Below are 23,685 nucleotides of genomic sequence, written 5' to 3' on the forward strand. Positions count from 1 at the left end.
CTTGCCTAGGAGCAAGTAAGGAGATTTTAGTCCCTTCAGGACTGGTTTGGTAACCAGAGAATCGAAAAGGAGTCCATGGAGAGGAATCTACTCCCTATTCATTTCTAAATAGTAAGGAAATTTCTCCTCCATACATCTCCTTCAAAACCTTGTTCACCAAATCAGCCATCAATGCCCTCTAATCTCTCCTTGCTCTCAAACATGCAAACACTTCGATGATCAAGGACGATTTCCCTATGTTTCCACTTTGGAGTTCAACTGTTTTTGCTACTTATTACCTCAACTGGTGCTGAAAGTGAGTGGGTGGAGGAAAAATAAACTGAGGGGTTGTTGGATTCCATAGAACTAAACTTTAGTCTCTCCCTTTTAGTGAGTGGGTGGAGGAAAAATAAACTGAGGGTTTGTTGGATTCCATAGAACTAAACTTTAGTCTCTCCCTTTTAGTCTATTTTAGTTCCTAAATTATTAAATATGAGGACTAAAAAGGGTAAATCAGATTTCCTCCCCTCCCTTTAGTCCTATTTTTGGTAATTTATGGACTAAAAAACTAAAGTTTAGTCGCATAGAATCAAACATGTCTTGGCTGGCAATAAGAGTCTATAGAAGGTAATCGCCAATTTACTTAAAAAAGGTAACTCATATGGTTTCCTGATTTCCTCCAAGATCTTAAATACAATTGATGCCTTAGTTATTGTTGCTGAGCAGATATGCGCTACATTTGAAGTGCGGGTTTGAAGTGAAAACTTATAGAGTGTTTGTTTGAGGAATAAGCTAGTCCACATCTTCTTATTTCTCTTTTTCTTATTTGGTTTGTGAAATGGAATAAGTTGATCCATCACCACCTTATTTCTTATCGTTAGTTAGTAGTAACACGAGGAATAGAGTTATCCCACCAAATTTGAGAAATAAACTTATGATACATCAACCTTATATTTGATGGAGTGATTTATCAAACCAAACACCTTTAGAGCTCTGTCACGAAGAGCTGGAAGTTTCTCCACAATGAAAGTTTCTCCAGCTACTTTGTTCGTTTGACGTTAATTTATATTGGCTTCTACTGCTTTTACAATATTTTTATCTCTACAAATTACAGTCGTAGCAGTCCAAACAGTCGTATTTAATCCGAAGCGAACAGACTAGGAAAGGTCCTACAAGACACGGGTCTAGGCTTAGGATTGTGTATTGTTTTTTAGGCTGGTGTTGAGAGTTGTGTTGTGTGGTGGGTTGCATTTTGTTTTTCAAGTATCTTTGTACTTGTACATTTGGGACAGCTTCAGCTCCAGTAAATTTAGTGAAGTTGGTAGAGCAAGTCATTAGGTGCTCCACAAAATCGTAGAGCTAAAGCTATTAACCTTTAAAATACATTTAGATAAGTCGTTTTGTTTATTATTTAGATTACAAATATTTTAAGAACTATTTGAATTGATATTATAAACTATAGCTCTACACTAAAACTGGAACATGGAGTCATTCTAAACACCCCGCCCCGTTTGGACCATTGAAATTGAATTCTATTCTAATAATAGTAATTTAGACATTTATCAATTAAGCTAATTCAGTTTTATGCAAAATATATTTGTATACTATTATTAGCAAGATGTCAGAGATATTTATGTGTTACATTTTTACTATAGAGGAGTGAGACGAAGGGTGTCATGTAAGTTACAGAGTAGAAACAAATTCTACTAATGCATAAAATTGTTTCTCATCCTCCACCCCATGAATTTGAGATATGCTTATATCTGAACTTTGGAAAGTAGTGGAATGTTAAATTCCAAACTAAATAAGTTACTTTATTGAGTGAATTCCAATTCCTCTGAAATGAAGGAATCCAAACGCCCCCTTAATATCTCTTAATTAATATGAAGCTCTCATGTGTATTAAAAAAATACGCGGGCCCTACGTTTGGAATATAGCGAGAGCCGAGGGGTGCCTTTCTCCGCATATTGCAACAAAATCCTATCACTAGTATAAGTATCCAACGACTATATGGATACTTCGAACTAGCTCCTTAACCTTCTTACTCATCCTTCGAAAACCATCATTTGATTCTGTCAATAAGAACACATATACCATATGAGCCCACATATTTTCTATTATCGTGACCAAACTTACATCATTTCTATAGAACACATGTTAGTCACAATATTCTTCTGTTGTCGTAAATCAATGAAACTCAATTAGAGGCCTAGATGCTATTGTTAAAATATGTCCCGAGCCTCAAATTACAATCATGTCAGGTCAAGTGTCTGCTCAATCAGTCCAAAGCAACTTTGGTTAATCTACGGATAGGGAAAGAATTAAATTGCACAAAAAAGTGGTGGATAGATAAGGCTTAGAAATTAGAGGCAATTTCTGCAATTTTGCTCACTACCTTAATTACCATCGCAAATATCTTAATCCCTTCCATGCCAAGCATTTTTTTTTACCCTTCTATGTCATCATCAGTGATATATAAGAGATTAGAACATGCAGCTTTTTTACCCTTCTATGCCACTAGCAATGGCATGAAAAGGTAAGAAATTGCATCCGAGTGGTAATATAAGGAATTAGAACATTTACAATGGCATGGCAAGTAAGGTCTTGGACAAAATTGCAGTGGAATTTTCTCTAGAAATTACCATGGCTTACATGTGATACAATGCAACTATCATGGTTAGAGAATACACAAACTTTTACATTGAGGACTTGTCAATTCCATTGTTGATGTGTAGAGCTTGCAACTATGTGAACTGTGTATTCTGGATATGTCAGATCAACCTAAAAGAGTCTAGGTCCTAAATTACTTTTGTAATTTGGCACTTCATCTCAGAACACCCATCATATGACAAATCACTTGGTATTTGTTCCTGATCACCAGTCTCATCCTTCACTGATGCAACATCTGAGTCGATAAATGAAAGGAATGACTTCTGTGTTCGATCTTGTAGGCTCCCATCTTCATTTCCCCTCCAAACAATGATTTGCTCCTTGTCAAATGAGACAAGAATGCAAGGAACAAGGTCCTAAACCAAAATAAGAGTGTGGAGTATACTCAGTTATAAATGATTTTTAAATCACATATGTAGTTTGAACAGGTAGCCATACACTCACCCTGAGCTTAACTCCAATCTTCTTATAGTCACTTTTTGGCAATCCTTTGCAGTCTATTCGAACCAGCTCATCCGTCAAAAAGGCATCCCGGACCATTGGCACGAGACTAGCATAATATCCATTCTTGGCTGCGAGATAGAATGGTTGTTTCACACACTTATTCCTTACAATACATATAGGTGGAGAAGGGGAGGAAAAAAATACCAAGTTTTGTCAAAACAGGAACATGTAGGCCCTTCTTCCTCATTTGCTTTGTCTCCTCAACTGTGAGCCCTTCTATTGTCGTTTTGATTAGCCTCGGGTAAACAGGTTCAGCAGGCTTCCACAGCATCAACGGAACAACAGGTCTTTTCTTTGGATTATAGTGCCTACCCCTGTACAGTATCAACAGGCTACCATGCCGGTGGATGATCAGGCCACCAGTTTTATCCTGGACAAGAAGTAGACATAGTTATGCTTGTCCTCAAAAACCAAATGTTGCAACCAGTGACATCAAACCATAACTCCAAAAATGGTTTGCATATCGACAACCATAACTACTTAAAATGTTACAACCAGTGCTATACCTCAAGCTGATGGCACACGTTTTGCATATCGACCGTTGGCACGCCGAGGCATTTTATCCTGACGGCCTCGCAGGTCTTCCAGTTGTTGTGAACGTCGCTTAGCATGTTGTGAGTAAACCCATCTCTCCCTAGAGAAATTGACAAACATCATTCATCACGACAGTTTGAAATGCATCCTTTGCTTCGCGCCGAAGCCGAGCAAAATCCTACCAAGGTTGATCTGACGCTTGGTGCGGTTCTTCTGGCACCTGTCGACCAAGAACGCACGCTCCGCGGGGGTGAGAGGCTCTCCCAGTACCCGCTCCCGCTCTCGCCGGCGCGCCTCCTCAAGCCCCCTCTCGGCGTCGGGAAGGGGGTCCTCTGCCTCGACGTCCCGCAGGGTAGCGTCGACGGCGGGCGCGCAGAGCCCCGTCCAGGGCCGGTCGAGCCGCCCGGGCCCGAACGGGGAGTACCTGGGCTCGCGCAGCCCGATGGGCTTGGAGGCCGGGGTGCTCTCGGTGTAGCTGAAGCGGAAGTCGAAGGGGAGGTCGGAGTGCGCGGGCGGGCGACCGCCACGGTCCAGCGAGGACGGAGGGCGGTAGGGCGGCTTCTTCGCGCGGCGCTTCTTCGCAGCGGCGGCGGAGTCGGCGGTGTCGCTGTGAGGTTCTCGCGGGGCCGGGGTGAGGGAGTCCGGGGCCACGAAGCCGTAACGGTCCAGGAGGCGGGAGAGGTGGCGGCGGGGAGGGAGGCCAGGAGGAGCGCGCGCGCGGCGGAGGGTACCGGGGAGGGTGAGCATGGGGCGGCTGGGAGGTCACGGCGGCTCACTGGGGAGTGGGGACACAGTCCGTCGGGCGGCGGTGATGACTGATTGGGTTACAGAACAGAGCCTTCTCCTGGTAGTGGTTTGGGGACAAATCGCGTCCGTGCAACGGAAGGCTGCCCAAACAAACGAACGGCCCGATTCGATTGTCACTGTGATCTCAGGCAAGAGGCCCGCCTTGATGCTGTGAGATTCGGGTGGGTTAGGCGGTTAGCCGTCTCCAGAGCTTATCTTAACTCTTATTCCATCTCTATTTTAAAATTCTACTTTATAAACAGTAAACTCTAAAGTACAAATAGTGTTATGTATGACCAACAATCATACTCACGATTTGAGTCGTTACACTAAAGATGGGCTATGAGAAATCATTCGAAGCCCAATACGACAAGAAGACCCACGTAGCGCTCCAAGTAATATCACCTCGCTAGCTGAAGAAGTACGAGCGACCGAGTAAACTATAAAAAAGGAGTCGGGCTCATTTTTTAACTCATCTTTCTCTAGCTGGTGGCTAAGATAAAGTGTAATATTTATTTTTATTAGTTTATTATTTAATATATGGACAATATGTTCGCTTTGATATTAATTTTTTTATGGATATCAAATATGATTGTGTGTCGGCACAACGCACGTAGAAGTAGGGATGGTAATAGACTCTAAATTTTACACTATATAAATTTTAGAGCCGAAGTACAAATGTGATTTTGCCCCTCAAAATTCGACTTTGTGATTTTGGGTCACTTTTTTTAAAATGAAAAATAAGTTTGTCCCTGCTTCTATTAGATGATAATAAAGATGTGAAATAGGACATACATAGACAAATTTTACCCTTAGATCGTAATTATGATTTTGCCCCTTCTTTGAAAAAACAGGGGTAAAATCACAATTATAGAACAGACAGATTCTAAAGAAGGGCGCAAAATCATATTTACGACGAAAGAATAAATGTCTTTATATGTCCTATTTCACACCATTACTTCCATCTAACATAAGCGGAGATAGACTTGTTTTTTGTTTTAAAAAAGACATGAAATCACAAAGTCGTTGCACTTCCATCAAGGATAGAAACACAATTGCTCCTAAAATTTAAGAATCAAATCGGATTACCGGATTACGATCAAACTCTATTTCTACTCAATTTCAAACTAAATTAATTAAAGACCCTAACCTATTATAAAGAAATATTTGGAATGCACGTGCATTGGACTAGTTATAAAAAATTAGCGAGTTATCATAAATTCATAATTCAAGTACGCAGTCAGAGATTCAGTTGCAAGTACGCAGTCAGAGATTCAGTTGAAGACGATGGAGTGGCAAATGCGCAAATCTGCTGACATAGTTGAAGTGGCAAATCCATATTTCTGGTTAATTTTGCCAGCCAGAACAGGTTCATAAGACACCTATACTATCCGATCCTTTAGTTCCAACATTTTCATTTGATACACAAAATAGTAGTTAGATATCAACTATCAGTACAATTAACTTATCGCGGACCCAGATGATAGCCGCAGCACCTCAGCTCCGACCTTTACAAACACAGGAGCATTGGCGCATGCGGCAACTGCACATGACATAAGCTCCTCCAGCTCTGCTGCCCTGGCATAGAAGAACTCAAAAGGCATGGCTGACCACATCAAGCAATATACATCCAAAGCCATGGCTGCCAATCTTCGCTTCACCCACTGACTGGTATATTAACAAATTGGTGGATTTTTTTTTTACTAGGATGATTGATACACATCTCTATTGTGCCCTTGCAAAATACTCCTCCGTACCAGAATTAGTGGGAGTCTGATCTCAAGCTTGCCTTCACCTCGGCCCTGACAGCTGTTCAGCGTGGAGGTTGTCGGTGGAGTCGAGAATCCATTCCGAGGTTCGATGAGGGCCTAGCTCAACCTCTTGCCGTACCACTTCTACCTTCTGCCACTCCTCCCACCTCTCGGCGAGACCATCGCCTTCAAGCATCCTCACAACCTCCGACATCTTAGGACGTTCCATGGGGTTGCTCTGAGTGCAGAGGAGCGCCACCTGGATCAGAGATTCCACCTCGACATCGATGTAGTTGTGGTCTAGATCTTCGTCGACCAGACTCTCCAGTTTCTTCTCCTTGAGCAACCCCTTGACCTAAGTAAAGCAATTGAACATGGTATTAATTTGCTAGCCAAATCATGTCATATCAAAAGAATGCAATGAAATAAATCCTAACAGGCTAAAGCAATATTCTAACAAATATATGAGGACTTTCAGAGACACGAGCATGTCACTCTACTTGTTTAGTTATCAGCCTGTCACAATATCAATTCAGTTAAAATATTTATCTTTTAGACATTAATATCAAAGCTCTATTTGTCATTGGATGAAATGATCAGCAAATTTCTAACAATTGCATAGGAAAAGGTGAGCACCAGCCCCTGCACAGTACGGAAGCCACAAAAAAGGCATGAACACTTGGGGTACAATTTGAACAGAGGAAATGGCACAGTTAACTACCCAGTCAAGAAGCATGACATCATCATCATTAGCAAGACGAGCTAGATCGAAGGCACGTTGTCCTGTAATAAGCTCTAAAAGAGTAATTCCATAGCCAAATACATCAGTTTTCTCAGAGGATTTTCCTGTTGAAAGGTATTCAGGTGCAATGTGCCCAATTGTTCCTCGAACAGCAGTAGTTACATGGGTATCCTTGTAATCCATTAGTTTGGCCAAACCGAAATCCCCCACCACAGCTTCGAAGTCTTCATCTAACAAAATATTTGCAGCTTTGACATCACGATGAATAATCTTTGGATCACAATGATCATGTAAATAAGACAGGCCCCTAGCAGAACCCAATGCAATCCTTTGTCTTGTTTGCCAATCTAGCGGAGGTTCAGCTGGTGGTCGGTCTACAGAATAAAACCAAAGTAATAAAAAGTTCAGAGTTTGATGCTGTTGTTAGAGAGGTGTAACATGAAAGATACAAATTAAAATACGTGAACAGCACTATACTAAAAAAATACCTCTTAAACGTGACGCAACACTTCCATTAGCCATGTATGGATACACAAGCAACCTTTCTGTTGGTGTCATACAGAATCCACGAAGACGCAATAGATTTCTGTGTACAGCCATACTAATCATCTCAACTTCTGTTTGAAACTGTAATTCTCCACCAGGCGTGCGCTCCTCCTTTAGTCTCTTAACAGCAACTAAAGATCCATCTGCCAGCCGTCCTTTGTAGACTTTGCCAAATCCACCTCTTCCAAGAATGTTCTTATTGCTGAAGCCATCTGTTGCAACTTGTAATTCTCGTAGTGAAAATCTTTTAAGCTGGCCAAGATGCACCTCTGGATCTTCCTCGGCTGCCACATTCGAAGTCTCACATTAAGTTAATTCAAATTCAATGTTGTTCCCTAAGTTATTCTCCTGTTGAATACTTACCAGGTACATCAAAGAAATGTTCTTGTGGTTTCCTGCGCCGCCAATAGGCAAAACTAATTGCAGGAATAGCAAATAGCAAGGCTGCACCAGCAGCCACTCCACCAGCAATTGCTCCAGTACTGGAAGAGCTACTTCCTGCAAAAAATAAGATGTCAGTAACAAAGCCATATGTTCCATAGCCTTAATTACTGCCATACTAATGCAGGGTAGGGACAAAAAAAAGAAGGTAGTTATTGACTTGTGCTGCATGCCCGCATACAGGCCTTGTAGCTTCCTGTTGTATACCAGTATCCTTCCCAATCTCTCCAGCTAGACAGCATTATGCTTGTTTTGGAGGTACACAAATCCCAAATAGGATGCCATTTGGATGAAAGAGCAAAGTAAAAAAGGTCCTATTGAACTCAAGGATTTCACTGGACAATCTGAGTAAATCACCTGGTGATTGCACAGGGGTTGTAGGGTTGTATGGAGGAGGTGGAGAAAAGGGAGGAGCACCAGGACAAGGTTTTGTGGTGCCAGGACCACATAAATTAGGGTTGTTCCCAAAACTGCAAAAGAAGACAGGTGTGAATAACAGAAGCATTATCGCTTAAAAATGAAATTTTCAGCTAAAATTCTAGCTTTACCTGATAGGGGTGAATAACGAAAAGGAACCAGTTGATGGAACTTCTCCAGACAAATTGTTATTTGACAGATCCCTGTGATTCCATAGAAACATTTAATTTCCATGTTACATTTAATAATTAAAACCGAACTAACTATGCAACCTGAGAAACAAATACTTACAGGACTTGGAGTGCAGTGATAGCAGTTAACGATTTTGGAATTGAACCAGAAAGGCTGTTGTTGTTAAGACGCCTATGCCCCGCACAAAAGTTAAAAGATGTATCAAATTAGAAACACCGACAGGTAATTTCATAAAAAAATAAGACTTAGACATTATAATAAGTGGAAAACCTAACAACATGATAGAGATAGACACCTTAAAACATCAAAAACAGATTTCTGGATATAAATAATCTAACTACACAATATATACATATGGCAAGAGTCGCTTTCGAAAACAAGGCATCACTCAATGCTGCCATGAATAGCAACCCTATCCTGGAAAATCTAACTTCCAATGGGAGTATGGGACCCAATGAGGCTATGCAGCTACATTCTTAACCTTTTATTTCACAAAGTAGCTGCATTCATGAGTAAAAAAACACAATTTTAACAAACCAGCTATCATGTATGTGGCCTAGTGAAATCTCAACGTAATAGAAGATCTCCCTTGGTCAACACATATAGATGGGATGAAGCAACCAACAATAACTGAGATAGATTCAGTGTGCGTAAGCCAAAAGATTCCTACTCTTAACAGGTTTTACTCTACAGTAACTAGTAGGGAAAATCAATGTGAATATCTTACAAGAACCGCAGCTTCAATAGCTTCCCCAATGAATCTGGTATGGGACCAGTGAAGTTGTTCAAGTACAAATCCAAACTGACCAAGTTTGTAAGATTCCCAAGTTCACTAGGTATAGTGCCACTGATATTATTACTGTAGAGCTCCCTGTATAAAAACACGATATGAAGGCAGTGACTAATTTTAAAAACAAAAGAAAGTAACCAAGCTATGGCATGCCACAGTAAATGGTTGAGGTCATTAGTGATTAACAAAGGCAGTGAATGTTACTTTGATGTCACCCAGTTAATAGTGGCAACAGCATTGTCATTTTATATAGAACAGGCTCGACATTTAAGACAGAATATGCCAGTCACTTATTTTGAGAGGAAGATGTGCTGTGTATTATACCTCGCCAGAGCAACATGTGATATTTAGACATTGTAGCTGCATAACCTTATTTTCATCTATGTAATAAGTATTCTGAACAGGATATTTCTTATATGAGCAATCATGCCTGAAATGTTTTCACCTAGAAAGCTAATATACTCTTCCTCCACATGCAAAATCAGTATGGGATTACAAAACACAGCAAAGGAAGAGAACTTACAGGTACTGCAAGTTTTTGAGCTGGCCAAGTTGCGGAACCAAAGTTCCTGATAGTGCAGCATTTCCAAGATCACTGCAAATGAGGAAAAACTTTCAGTACGAAACACAGAATATGTGCAACTCACTGATGAAATATAGTGGAGGAAAAGGTGAACCTACACTCTGATAACACTGTTGTCATTATTGCAGGTAACATGAAACCAAGTGCAGGGGTTGACCAGAGTGGGATCCCAACTTTGTAGAACATTATTAGGATCATTTAAGTTAGTCCTCAAGCTATGCAAGGCATCACCTGTCAATAGCAGAATGGAAAATACATACTTCTTTAGTCAGAAATGTCACTCGCAAACAAAGGAGTGCGTCAATCAAAAAAAAAACTGTATCCCTAGATAATATCCTTAAATACAAAGTTTCCCTAGTACTTTGTTTGTTAGGTAGTCATAACTTAAAAAAAAGCATCATCAAATACAAATGAAAATGATAATATCGAAATCCACTCCACTAGTACTTGTAGCGAATGGGCTAATGGCATCAAGGAAGAAAGAGCTTCAGCTCTACAACTCAGAATTTAAACAGTTTCCCTCAAATTAGTAGAAGCATCAAAGCAAAAACGCAACAGGACAACTGTCTATCCTACGACAAAACACTTTGCTCCGAACAAACAAAATACAGCACAACGGCACCCCCAAAACAAGCAAGCAACACAAGCGAGTCATCAGCGTGAGCCTAACGGCACCCAAAACAAGCAAGCAACACAAGCAAGTCATGCAAAGTCCTAACTCCTAGCCAATCCCATCCCAAGAACCAGAAACAGACAACCAACCATAAACCGCTGCTCATCCCCTCCCCTCCACTACCCCCCAACAAGCAAATCATATGACTAGGAGTATGAAAAAAATCACTCTGAGTAGCATAACCAAACACAGACACCGAGGCCCTCCCTGAGAATTGCCCGGCCACCAACTAGAAACAGAAGTATATCCAGAGACAACAAAACCACGTCAGGAGACGTCCAAATCAAGCCTAACGACCGGTAAGGCGACTGTGCTAGCGTTGCCCGAACAAACCAGCGCGCAGCAAACATCAAGCAGAATCTAGCGAAGCAATTTAATGGAACAGTAGTACGAAGCCACGGGCGGTAGGGCATCACGTCAGGACGCACAGGGCCGCAGCAGGACCGACGGCTGAAACGGGGGCGGCATGAACGCCCCAAAGTCAGATGAATTCAGAGAGGATAGGAGGAATCCAATAAATCATGCCAAGACACTAAACTCTCTAAGTTTTGGTCTCGGAGAGCACGAAATTTGCAGCGAGGAGAAGGACGGCACGGCCAGTTGCCAGACACCCGAATCCGCGGCAGAGCAGAAGTAAATTCGAATTTGTTTGGCCAAACGCAGAAACGGCTCCGCGAGGGCCAGGAATGGCGCCCAGCCAAACCCCTCGGGAACGGCACTTGCCGCGTGCATCGTGGTGTGCTAGACCAACCCACCGATTTGAAGTAGGTCCCGTGGGAGCAGACAGAGCTCCCGGAAACAACCCAGCGGCAGACGGGCCAACTCGGCGGCGGGAGGGGTGAGCAAGAGCAAGGCAAGCAAAGCGGGGAGAGCAAGACGGGCGCACCGCCGCACCGCACCTTCGGTGTTGGCCAGCACGAGCGCGGCCGGGTGGAGCAGCCGCAGCAGCAGCGGCAGCAGGGCCCAGACCGCTGACCGGCGCCGCGCCTCCGCCGCAGCCATTGCCGCGCGACACCCACCTCCGCTAGATCCCTCGTCGGCCCGCCGCCATTCCAGCCGGATCAGGCAGTCCGCAGCGCCGCCCCGGCAGGCCGGGCGATCCGGCGAGGATTCGGTCCGGCGGGCGCAGGCTCCGCTTCCGCCGGCCCCGCCCCCGTCCCTCTCTCTCTCCTCTTTCTCGATCTCTCCGAATCGTCCCCCCACCTTTCACCCACTCTGCGGCTGCGCTTCCCTTTTCGACGGCCTCGCCCTTTTTCTTTTTTATCGCCTGGGCTCCTTTTCGCTGCGGTTGCGTAGAACGGCGATACGACGAGGCACGGGTGGTGGGATAGGGGTGGGGGTGGAATCGAACGGGATTAGAGATTGCAATGGGTACAAACTCGTTGGGTTTTGCCATCCCAAATCTGTACCCGTGAAAAATATATATGCCCATTAAAAAACCCGTACCCATGACGGGTTTGAGATTTTGCCCAAACCCGTACCCATCGGGTTAGCGGGTACCCATGGGTTACCCGCGGGTTTCATCTCCAATATACTTGTTCTTCTCATAATCAATAAGTATCGTAATGATTAATGAGATCATGATCCAAATTTTATGTAATGAACAATGAGTTCATGATTTGGTATAAAAATTATTAGTAGAGAGAATGAAATACAAATAATAAGTTGTATAATTAAGTGACCTTGCACTAAGTTATCCATCCATCACATATATAACACTAGTAAAAACTATAATAGCAAGCAAGCAACACTCTCACCGACTACTAATACATTCACCAGTTGATAAAGTTAGGAAGTAAATAAGGAATAACAAGTGTGTTGTTCATTTATAAAATAAAATGACAATATGCACTAGGTTTGGTCGGGTTTAAAAAACTCACGGGTTCACGGGTTTGGGTACTATAGGAACAAACCCGTACCCATAAACCCGTCGGGTATAGATTTATGCCCATTAACAAACCAATGGGTATGAAAATTGACCCAAACCCGTACCCTAATGGGGTAAAAACCCATCGGGTTTCGGGTACCCATTGCCATCTCTAAACGGGATATTGTTTTTTTAGGGGGGGAAAGGGGAGCGTGGGCGTGGGTAGCTTCTCGCTCGTGTTTTGGCTTTTGTTTAGGCGGGCGTGGGTTTAGGAGCCAGAGCTTGGATTAGCGGCGCCAAAGACGCAGGCACGGGATAGTGTGGGTTTGCGATGCGACTGGGGCTGCGAGCGAGCGAGCCAGCCCCGATGGGCATGGACGACGCCGCTGCGGTGCCGGAACGGAGTCAACGAAACGGGGCTACTGTGGGTGGGACGGCGGGAGGATAGATCCCGTGCGGATGGTCGAACAGGCAGCAGAAAGTTTTATATGATCACCACCAACTCACTGGTTGTCCGTCGGGTTTCCACTCTCAACTGTTGGTCAAGGGGGATGTCTTCAGCTTTTAACTTCTCCCAACAAAGCTATTTCTAAGCAGCTAAACATTTAAAATGATAACTAATTCAGGTGGCGAGCAGTAGATAATCACTTCTTCATTTATATTAGGAGTTGGAAGCTAAAAAAACCCCATTCACTCTACTCATTGTTATATTTTGTTAAGGCATCCGTACCGGTTGAAGGTGTTGACGCCGATCTGGGCGCAAAACACTGGAACGGTTGCCTGGCGGTGCTTTCTACGGAGGTGTGGATGGTCCGCGGCCGGGGGCCGGACGGTCCACGACCTGGCGTAGGAACGACTTCTCCTCTGCTTGCTTACGTCCGGATGGTCCGCGCCTAGGGCTCGGACGGTCCACGCCTGGGGCTCGGACGGTCCACGATGGCGCAAAAGGGTCTTCTTCTTCGCAGTAGGCCTAGATCTCGCCTCTCGGGAGGGAGCCTGTCGGGGAGGATAGATCCTAGGCAGCAGGCCACCCATGACGTCTCTAGTCGACGTAGAGTCGAAGAGAGGTAAAGATTTGATGTAGAGGGAGACTAAACCAAGGCTAAACTAAAACTACTCCTAATACATAAGGTAAAAACGATAAGTAGATTTGATTTGATCGATTATAAGGGATTCAATCGGCCGTAACCCTTCATCTATATAAAGGAGAGGTCTAGACCCATTACAAGTCGTTTTCCGAGTTAATCCCTCAGATTTAGCTAACAAATCACACAATAAACTCGAAATCCTAACTGATTATGCGCACGCGCGGACCGTCCAGGCCACCACCACGGACCGTCCAGCCTCAGGGCCGGACCGTCTGCAAGGACATTTTCTGTGTTCAACATATGCCCCCATGTCTTTTGGTGGAGGTTGACGGACCAAAAGCATATGCACTAAGCGTGGTGCAAGTCATCGGCTTTTCAAACCAATAGAGCGATCATTTAATAGAGCTCTAATGCATATAGGTCGTTTAGGATTGCATCTTTCTTGGCCATAACCATCTAATCAACGGATCAAAAGGTATAGAATGGAGGTGTCCCCCAGCCTGAATAGACAAAGGGACTATGCATATACCATGGGTTCATCGTCGTTCAAAGTCGCCTAGAGGGGGTGGATAGGCGAAAACTGAAATTTATAAACTTTAAGCACACTTCAAGCCGGGGTTAGCGTTAGAATAAAAGTTAAGTCCGGGAGAGAGGGGAAATCAAATCAACCAAGAAAATAAGGCGGATGACACGGTGATTTGTTTTACCGAGGTTCGGTTCCAAAGAACCTAGTCCCCGTTGAGGTGGTCACAAAGACCGGGTCTCTTTCAACCCTTTCCCTCTCTCAAACGGTCACCTAGACCGAGTGAGCTTTCTCCTTAATCAAACGGGTCACTTAGACCCCACAAGGACCACCACACACTTGGTGTCTCTTGCTTTAATTATAAGTCACTTAGAGAACAAGAATGAGGAAGAAGAAAGCCAACCAAGCAACAAGAGCAACAAAGAAACACAAGACAATCTTCTCACAAGTCCTAAAATACTAGAGTTAAATTGTGGACTTGGATTTGATCGGAGGCTTTGATTTGTGTCTTGGAGTGTAGTGTATTGCTCTTGTATTGAATGCACTGTTGTGAATGCTTGGATCGTTGGAGTGGAGGTGGTTGGGGGGGTATTTATAGCCCTCAACCACCAATTCAACCGTTGGGGCAGACTGCTGTCGATGGGTGCACCGGACAGTGTCTGGTGCGCCAGCCACGTCACCCAACCGTTAGGGTTTTGACGGTTTCGATCGTAGGATCTTTGTCTTCATGTGGCACCGGACAGTCCGGTGCCACACCGGACAGTCCATGTTCACCGTTCGATGTGCCTTCTGGCAGCTGCTCTGACTCTGCGCGAACTGTCTGCGCACTGTAGCACTTTTGCATGTGTCTGTTGCAGTCGACCGTTGCGCTGGAGTCGTTGCTCCGCTGGTGCACTGGACAGTCCGATGGCACACCGGACAGTCTGGTGAATTATAGCGGAGCGGCTCTTCTGAAACCCGAAGGTGGCAAGTTTAGACTCGTATGGCCTTGGGCACCGGACACTGTCCGGTGCGCCAAACCAGGGTGCTCTTCGATTTCTTTTGCTCCTTTCTTTTTGAACCCTAACTTGATCTTTTTATTGGTTCATGTTGAACCTTTAGCACCTGTAGAATATATAATCTAGAGCAAACTAGTTAGTCTAATTAATTGTGTTGGGCATTCAACCACCAAAATTATATTTAGGAAAAGGTTAAACCCTATTTCCCTTTCAATCTCCCCCTTTTTGGTGATTGATGCCAACACAAACCAAAGCAAATATACAAGTGTAGAATTGAACTAGTTTGCATAAGGTAAGTGTAAAGGTTGCTTGGAGTTAAACCAATTTATACTTCTATTAGATATGCATGGTTGGTTTTCTTTTATTTAACATTTTGGACCACGCTTGCACCACTTGTTTTGTTTTTGCAAATTATTTTGGAAAAATCTTTTCAAAGTCTTTTTGCAAATAGTCAAAGGTATATGAATAAGATTTCAAGAAGCATTTTCAAGATTTGAAATTTTCTCTCCATGTTTCAAATGCTTTTTCTTTGACTAGACAAACCTCCCCCTGAATAAATTCTCCTCTTAGCTTTCAAGAGGGTTTTACCAGTTTTGCAAATACCAAATTGAGTAAAATCAAATACATTTAGATACCAATTTTGAAAGATTCTTGAGAGTAAACATACCAAAATATGCCAATTGAAAATTTTGAAATTGGTGGTGGTGCGGTCCTTTTGCTTTGGGCTTAATATTTCTCCCCCTTTGGCATTAATCGCCAAAAACGGAGACTTTGAGAGCCCTTTTTACGTTCTCTCCTATTGGTATAAGTAAATATGAGTGAAGATTATACCAATCGAAGAGTGGTGTGGAGTGATGGCGAAGGGTAAATGATACCAATTAGAGTGGAGTGGAAGCCTTGTCTTCGCCGAAAACTCCATTTCCCTTTCAATATACGACTTATCATGGAAATACACTTGAAAGCATATTAGTCGTAGACATAAAAGAGATATGATCAAAGGTATATAAATGAGCTATGTGTGCAAAGTGTCAATCAAAGTTCCGAGAATCAAGAATGTTTAGCTCATTCCTAAGTTTGGTAAAGGTTTTCTCATCTAATGGTTTGGTGAAGATATCGAATAATTGTTCTTTGGTGCTAACATAAGCTATCTCGATATCCCCCCTTTGTTGGTGATCCCTCAAAAAGTGATACCGAATGTCTATGTGCTTAGTGCGGCTGTGTTCAACGGGATTATCCGCCATGCGGATTGCACTCTCATTGTCACATAGGAGAGGGACTTTGCTCAATTTGTAGCCATAGTCCCTAAGGGTTTGCCTCATCCAAAGTAATTGCACACAACAATGACCTGTGGCAATATACTCGGCTTTGGCGGTAGAAAGAGTTATTGAGTTTTGTTTCTTTGAAGCCCAAGACACCAGGGATCTCCCTAGAAACTGACAAGTCCCTGATGTGCTCTTCCTATCAATTTTACACCCTTCCCAATCGGCATCTGAATATCCTATTAAATCAAAAGTGGATCCCTTGGGGTACCAAAGTACAAACTTAGGTGTATAAACTAAGTATCTCATGATTCTTTTCACGGCCCTAAGGTGAACTTCCTTAGGATCGGCTTGGAACCTTGCACACATGCATACAGAAAGCATAATATCCGGTCGAGATGCACATAAATAGCGTAAAGATCCTATCATCGACCGTTATACCTTTTGATCTACGGACTTACCTCCCGTGTCGAGGTCGAGATGCCCATTTGTTCCCATGGGTGTCTTGATGGGCTTGGCATCCTTCATTCCAAACTTGTTAAGTATGTCTTGAATGTACTTTGTTTGGCTGATGAAGGTGCCCTCTTGGAGTTGCTTGACTTGAAATCCTAGAAAATACTTCAACTCCCCCATCATAGACATCTCGAATTTTTGAATCATGATCCTACTAAACTCTTCACAAGTTGATTTGTTAGTAGACCCAAATATGATATTATCAACATAAATTTGGCATACAAACAAATCTTTTGCAATGGTTTTAGTAAAGAGTGTAGGATCGGCTTTACCGACTTTGAAGCCATTAATGATAAGGAAATCTCGCAGGCATTCATACCATGCTCTTGGGGCTTGCTTGAGCCCATAAAGCACCTTTGAGAGTTTATACACATGGTTAGGGTACTCACTATCTTCAAAGCTGGGAGGTTGCTCAACATAGACCTCTTCTTTGATAGGTCCATTGAGGAAGGCACTCTTCACGTCCATTTGATAGAGCTTAAAGCCAAGCTACGGGTGCATAGGTTTCACCGAAATCCAAACCTTCGACTTGTGAATATCCCTTGGCCATAAGTCGGGCTTTGTTCCTTGTCACCACACCATGCTCATCTTGTTTGTTGCGGAAAACCCACTTGGTTCCTACAACATTTTGGTTAGGACGTGGAACTAAGTGTCATACCTCATTCCTTGTGAAGTTGTTGAGCTCCTCTTGCATTGCCAGCACCCAATCCGAGTCTCTTAGTGCATCCTCCACCCTGTATGGCTCAATGGAGGACACAAAAGAGTAATGTTCACAAAAATGAGTGACTCGAGATCGAGTGGTTACCCCCTTATGAATGTCACCGAGAATTGAGTTCACAGGATGATCTCTTTGAATCGCCTGGTGGACTCTTGGGTGTGGCGGTCTTTGACCCTGTACTTCTTGATCATCTTCTTTGTCCTTATCAACTTCATTTCCCCCTTGATCATTGTACTCCTCTTGAGGTAGCTCATCTTCTTGATCTTCTTCTTCATTGTCTTGAGCTTGATCCTCATCTTGGGTTGGTGGGGATGCTTGATTTGAAGATGATGGTTGATCTTGTGCTTGAGTGGGCTCATCGGATTCCTTAGGACACACATCCCCAATGGACATGTTCCTTAGCGCGACACACAGAGCCTCTTCATCATCTAGCTCATCAAGATCAACTTGCTCCACTTGGGAGCCATTAGTCTCATCAAACACAATGTCACAAGAAACCTCAACTAATCTAGTGGATTTGTTGAAGAGTCTATATGCCCTTGTGTTTGAGTCATAACCAAGTAAAAAGCCTTCTACAGCCTTAGGAGCAAATTTTGATTTTCTACCTCTTTTAACAAGAATAAAACATGTGCTACCAAAGACTCTAAAATATGAAACATTGGGCTTTTTACCAGTGAGAAGTTTGTATGATGTTTTCTTGAGGATTCGGTGAAGGTAGAGCCGGTTGATGGAGTAGCAGGCGGTGTTAATCGCCTCAGCCCAAAACCGGTCCGGAGTCTTGTACTCATAAAGCATGGTCCTCGCCATGTCCAATAAAGTTCTATTCTTCCTCTCTACTACACCATTTTGTTGAGGTGTGTAGGGAGAAGAGAACTCATGCTTGATGCCCTCCTCCTCAAGAATGCCTTCAATTTGAGTGTTCTTGAACTCCGTCCCATTGTCACTTCTTATCTTTTTGATTCTCAATCCAAACTCGTTTTGAGCTTGTCTCAAGAATCCCTTTAGGGTCTCTTGGGTTTGAGATTTTTCCTGCAAAAATAATACCCAAGTGAAGCGAGAATAATCATCCACAATTACAAGACAATACTTACTCCCGCCGATGCTTATGTAAGCAATCGGGCCAAATAAATCCATGTGGAGTAGCTCAAGCGGTCCGTCGGTCGTCATGATGTTTTTATGTGGATGGTGGGTACCAACTTGCTTTCCTGCTTGACATGCGCTACAAACCCTGTCTTTCTCAAAATGAACATTGGTTAGTCCCAAAATGTGTTCTCCCTTTAGAAGCTTATGAAGATTCTTCATCCAACATGGGCTAGTCGGTGATGCAAGAGACAACCCATATTAGTCTTAGCAATTAAGCAATTATCGAGTTCAGCTCTATTGAAATCAACAAAGTATAGCTTACCCTCTAATACTCCCTTAAATGCTACTGAATCATCACTTCTTCTAAAGACAGTAACACCTGTATCCGTAAAAAGACAGTTGTAACCCATTTTGCATAATTGAGAAACTGAAAGCAAGTTATAATCTAAAGAATCTACATGAAAAACATTGGAAATAGAATGGTCAGGCGATATAACAATTTTACCTAGTCCTTTGACCAAACCTTGATTTCCATCCTCGAATGTGATAGCTTTTTGGGGATCTTCATTTTTCTCGTAGGAGGAGAACATCCTTTTCTCCCCTGTCATGTGGTTTGTGCATTCGCTATCAATTATCCAGCTTGAGCCCCTGGATGCATAAACCTGCAAAACAATTTAGGCCTTGTTCTTAGGTACCCAAACGGTCTTGGGTACTTTCACATTAGAAACAAGCACCTTGGGTACCAAAACACAAGTCTTGGATCCCTTGTGTTTGCCCTCAACATATTTGGCAACTACTTTGCCTGATTTGTTAGTAAACACATAAGAAGCATCAATAGTCTTAAATGAAACATTAGGTTCATTTGATGCAGTAGGAGTTTTCTTTTTAGGCATTTTAACATGGGTAGAACGCCTAGAGCTAGATGCCTCATTATTGTACATAAAAGCATGATGGGAAATAGAATGAGACTTCCTAGCATGAATTTTCCTAATCTTGTGCTCAGGATAACCAGCAGGATATAAAATGTAACCCTCGTTATCCTGAGCCATGGGAGCCTTGCCCTTAACAAAATTAGACAATCTTTTGGGGACATTAAGCTTGACATTGCTTCCCTATTGGAAACCAATGGCATCCTTAATGCCAAGTGAAAGTCGCCTAGAGGGGGTGGATAGGAGGAAACTGAAATTTATAAATTTAAAGCACAACTACAAGCCAGGGTTAGCGTTAGAAATAAAACCGAGTCCGAAAGAGAGGAGAAAACAAATCAACCAAAGAAAATAGAGCGAATGACACGGTGATTTGTTTTACCGAGGTTCGGTTCTTGAGAACCTACTCCCTATTGAGGTGGTCACAAAGACCGGGTCTCTTTCAACCCTTTCCCTCTCTCAAACGTTCACTTAGACCGAGTGAGCTTTCTCCTTAATCAAATGGGTCACTTAGACCCCTCACAAGGACCACCACAACTTGGTGTCTCTTGCTTTGATTACAAGTGTCTTGAGAACAAGAATGAGGAAGAAGAAAGCGATCCAAGAACAAGAGCTCAAAGAACACGAGCAAAACACTCTCTCTAGTCACTATTTGTTTGGAGTGGATTTGGGACTTGGAGAGGCTTTGATTCTATTGAATTGTGTCTTGTATTCCATGCACTAGCTCTTGTATTGAATGAGATGTCTGAAAAACTTGGATGCTTGGAGTGGTGGTGGTTGGGGGGTATTTATAGCCCCAACCACCAAACCAACCGTTGTGGAGGCTGTCTGTCGATGGGCGCACCGGACAGTCCGGTGCGCCAGTCACGTCACCCAACCATTAGGGTTCTGACGGTTTTGACCGTTGGAGCTCTGACAGCTTGGGGCACCGGACAGTCCGGTGCCACACCGGACAGGCACAGTTCACTGTCCGGTGCGCCTTCTTGCGCTGCTCTAACTCTGCGTGAACTGTTCGCGCACTGTAGCGCTTTTGCAGGTGTCCGTTGGAATCGACTGTTTCACTGGAGCCATTGCTCCGCTGGCACACCGGACAGTTCGGTGACCCACCGGACAGTCCGGTGAATTATAGCGGAGCGACTCTCCAGAAACTCGAAGGTGAAGAGTTTAGCTTGTACGGTCCCTGGGGCACCGTACACTGTCCGGTGGCACACCGGACAGTCCGGTGCGCCAGACCAGGGTTCTCTTCGGTTTCTTTTGCTCCTTTCTTTTGAACCCTAACTTGGATCTTTTTATTGGTTTGTGTTGAACCTTTAGCACCTATAGAATATATAATCTAGAGCAAACTGGTTAGTCCAATTATTTGTGTTGGGCATTTCAACCACCAAAATCATTTAGGAAAAGGTTTGACCCTATTTCCCTTTCAATCTCCCCCTTTTTGGTGATTGATGCCAACACAAACCAAAGCAAATATATAAGTGCAGAATTGAACTAGTTTGCGTAAGGTAAGTGCAAAGGTTGCTTGGAATTAAACCAATTTATACTTTCATTTGATATGCATGGATTGCTTTCTTTCTTTTACCATTTTGGACCACATTTGCACCACTTGTTTTGTTTTTGCAAATCCTTTTTGAAAATCTTTTCAAAGTCCTTTTGCAAATAGTCAAAGATATATGAATAAGATTGTGAGAAGCATTTTCGAGATTTGAAATTTTTTCCCCCTGGTTCAAATGCTTTTCCTTTGACTTAAACAAAAACTCCCCTAAATGAAATTCTCCTCTTAGTGTTCAAGAGGGTTTTACCAATTGAAAGAAGATTAATTATTTTTTAGATACCAATTTGAAAAATACTAACCAATTGAAAACTTCTTTTAAAACTTTAAAATTGGTGGTGGTGCGATCCTTTTGCTTTGGGCTAATATTCTCTCCCCTTTGGCGTTAATCGCCAAAAACGGAGTCTTTTGAGAGCCCTTTTACTTTCTCCTCAATGGTATGAGTAATAAGAGTGAAGATTATACCAAAGTGGAGAGCGGTGCAGAGTGACGGCGAAGGGTAAATAATACCGATAGAGTGGAGTGGAAGCCTTTTCTTCGCCGAAGACTCCATTTCCCTTTCAATCTACGACTTAGCATAGGAATACACTTGAAAATACATTAGTCGTAGATATAAAAGAGATATGATCAAAGGTATATAAATGAGCTATGTGTGCAAAGTATTAATCAAAGTTCTGAGAATTAAGAATGTTTAGCTCATTCCTAAGTTTGGTAAAGGTTTTCTCATCTAATGGTTTGGTAAAGATATCGACTAATTGTTCTTTGGTGCTAACATAAGCAATCTCGATATCCCCCCTTTGTTGGTGATCCCTCAAGAAGTGATATCGAATGGCTATGTGCTTAGTGCGGCTGTGTTCAACGGGATTATCCGCCATGCGGATTACACTCACATTATCACATAGGAGAGGGACTTTGCTCAATTTGTAGCCATAGTCCCTAAGGGTTTGCCTCATCCAAAGCAATTGCGCACAACAATGGCCTGCGGCAATATACTCGGCTTCGGCGGTAGAAAGAGCTACTGAATTTTGTTTCTTTGAAGCCCAAGACACCAGGGATCTCCCCAGAAACTGACAAGTCCCTGATGTGCTCTTTCTATCAATTTTACACCCTGCCGAATCAGCATCTGAATAACCTATTAAATCAAAGGTGGATCCCTTGGGGTACCAAAGACCAAACTTAGGTGTATGAATGTTGGAACTTGCTCTCCTGGGCAAGATGATCCAACGAGGGAACGAAAGTAATGCAAACAAGGTTTAAACTCAGGATGGCAATTGCTCTGTTAATCCAGCCTCTCAGGGGCAATGTACGAGGGTATTTATAGGTGCCTGAGTGCCCAACGTCTCGACGTAAGGACACATGTACCCTCAGGCACCTGGACTATCCCCGGAATATTCCCATTAAGGAGTGTTACAGACGATCATTACAGAAAAGCCATTACAAATCGGGCCCATAATACACTTCTCTGTGTGGGGCTTGTTACAATGGGACGAATCCCACGTGGGGCTCCCGGTCGGGTGAGGACGTGAGACGGGGCGACGTTGTTGTAGGCCTTCGTATTGTAGTGTAGAGGGCGAAGGGTGGGCCCCGCCGGTCGTTTTTCCTCCGTTGGTGCAGCGAGATTGACAAAGGCTGAAGCGAAGGGTAGCGTCTTCGCCTTCGCCCCAACATTTTCCCTCCAAGGGACCAGTTCGACTAAGTCATCTGGTGCCGAAGACGTCGCTAGATGGTGGAGACGCTGCCCTCGCTCGAAGTGGTTTCGCGGGGGTTTTTGATGTGACCGTTGACGGACGCGGTACTGTTGGACTGCAGGTTTCCCGAAGCGTCGCGTCCTGTGTATAAAAGGGGGGTGGGGCGGCGCGGGTCGGGCACTCTTTCTGTGCGCTGCAAAACCCTAGCCTCCTTTTGAAACCGTTCGCCCGCTCGCCTGCCCTCCTTGCTCCTGCTCGTCGGAGATCTGGCCCACGTCAAGCAGACCGCTCGCCGCCGCCGACGGTACGTAGCCATGTCGTCTTCTTCCTCGTCTGCTGCAAACACGCCGCCGGCCGACGCATCGTCCGAGGATACCTTGAGCAACGTGGCGGCAGATGAGCTACATCCGGGTGATACGGTGGAGTTCGGCGTTTCGTGGATTTCCTCGGTCCGCGTTCAGGATATGCAGCAACTTGGGTATTTTGGCAGCAGAGTGGGGCGTGTCCCGGGGGTTGAGGAGGTTCCTGAGCCCGAGGGCGAGTTGGTCGTTTTTGAGGCGTTTTTCACCACTGGCCTTCGTATGCCTGCACATCACTTTGTGGCGGAGGTCCTGCAGAGATTTGAGGTCCAGGTCCACCAGCTGACGCCGAATGTCGTGGTGGCCCTGGCGAAGTATGTCTGGGCGGCGACTTCGTATGGTGGGCAGCCTTCTGTGGAGTTCTTCGCCAAACATTACTGCCTGCATTAGCAGAAAAGGAAAATTGGACACAAGATTGCACAGTTTGGGTCGTGCACGTTTACGCCAAGGACCGGAAAGACTTCGATGGAAGTCGTGGAGTTAGTTCCCTGTGCCCGCAATAAGTG

General features: G+C 43.8%; 2 protein-coding genes across 2 annotated transcripts; both read right to left on the reverse strand.

Moving 5' to 3' along the window:
* Positions 1-2,460: 2,460 nt before the first annotated feature.
* LOC100272285 (CRS2-associated factor 1 mitochondrial) lies at positions 2,461-4,509 on the reverse strand. Its single transcript, NM_001146772.1, has 5 exons — positions 3,870-4,509; positions 3,660-3,787; positions 3,298-3,523; positions 3,094-3,221; positions 2,461-3,005 (listed from the first exon to the last, which is right to left on the reverse strand). Exons 1-5 carry the CDS (start codon positions 4,432-4,434, stop codon positions 2,778-2,780), a joined length of 1,275 nt encoding a protein of 424 aa, NP_001140244.1. The 5' UTR covers positions 4,435-4,509; the 3' UTR covers positions 2,461-2,777.
* Positions 4,510-5,793: 1,284 nt separating this feature from the next.
* Positions 5,794-11,827, reverse strand: LOC103641205 (somatic embryogenesis receptor kinase 2-like). Its single transcript, NM_001326455.1, has 11 exons — positions 11,508-11,827; positions 10,034-10,166; positions 9,876-9,947; positions 9,290-9,433; positions 8,662-8,733; positions 8,502-8,573; positions 8,311-8,423; positions 7,876-8,010; positions 7,455-7,796; positions 6,946-7,340; positions 5,794-6,579 (listed from the first exon to the last, which is right to left on the reverse strand). The coding sequence occupies exons 1-11, from the start codon at positions 11,608-11,610 to the stop codon at positions 6,265-6,267; spliced, it is 1,896 nt and encodes a 631-aa protein (NP_001313384.1). The 5' UTR covers positions 11,611-11,827; the 3' UTR covers positions 5,794-6,264.
* Positions 11,828-23,685: the final 11,858 nt, after the last annotated feature.

Source organism: Zea mays, chromosome 10 (genome assembly GCF_902167145.1).
Source record: "Zea mays cultivar B73 chromosome 10, Zm-B73-REFERENCE-NAM-5.0, whole genome shotgun sequence".
Classification (NCBI taxonomy): domain Eukaryota; kingdom Viridiplantae; phylum Streptophyta; class Magnoliopsida; order Poales; family Poaceae; genus Zea; species Zea mays.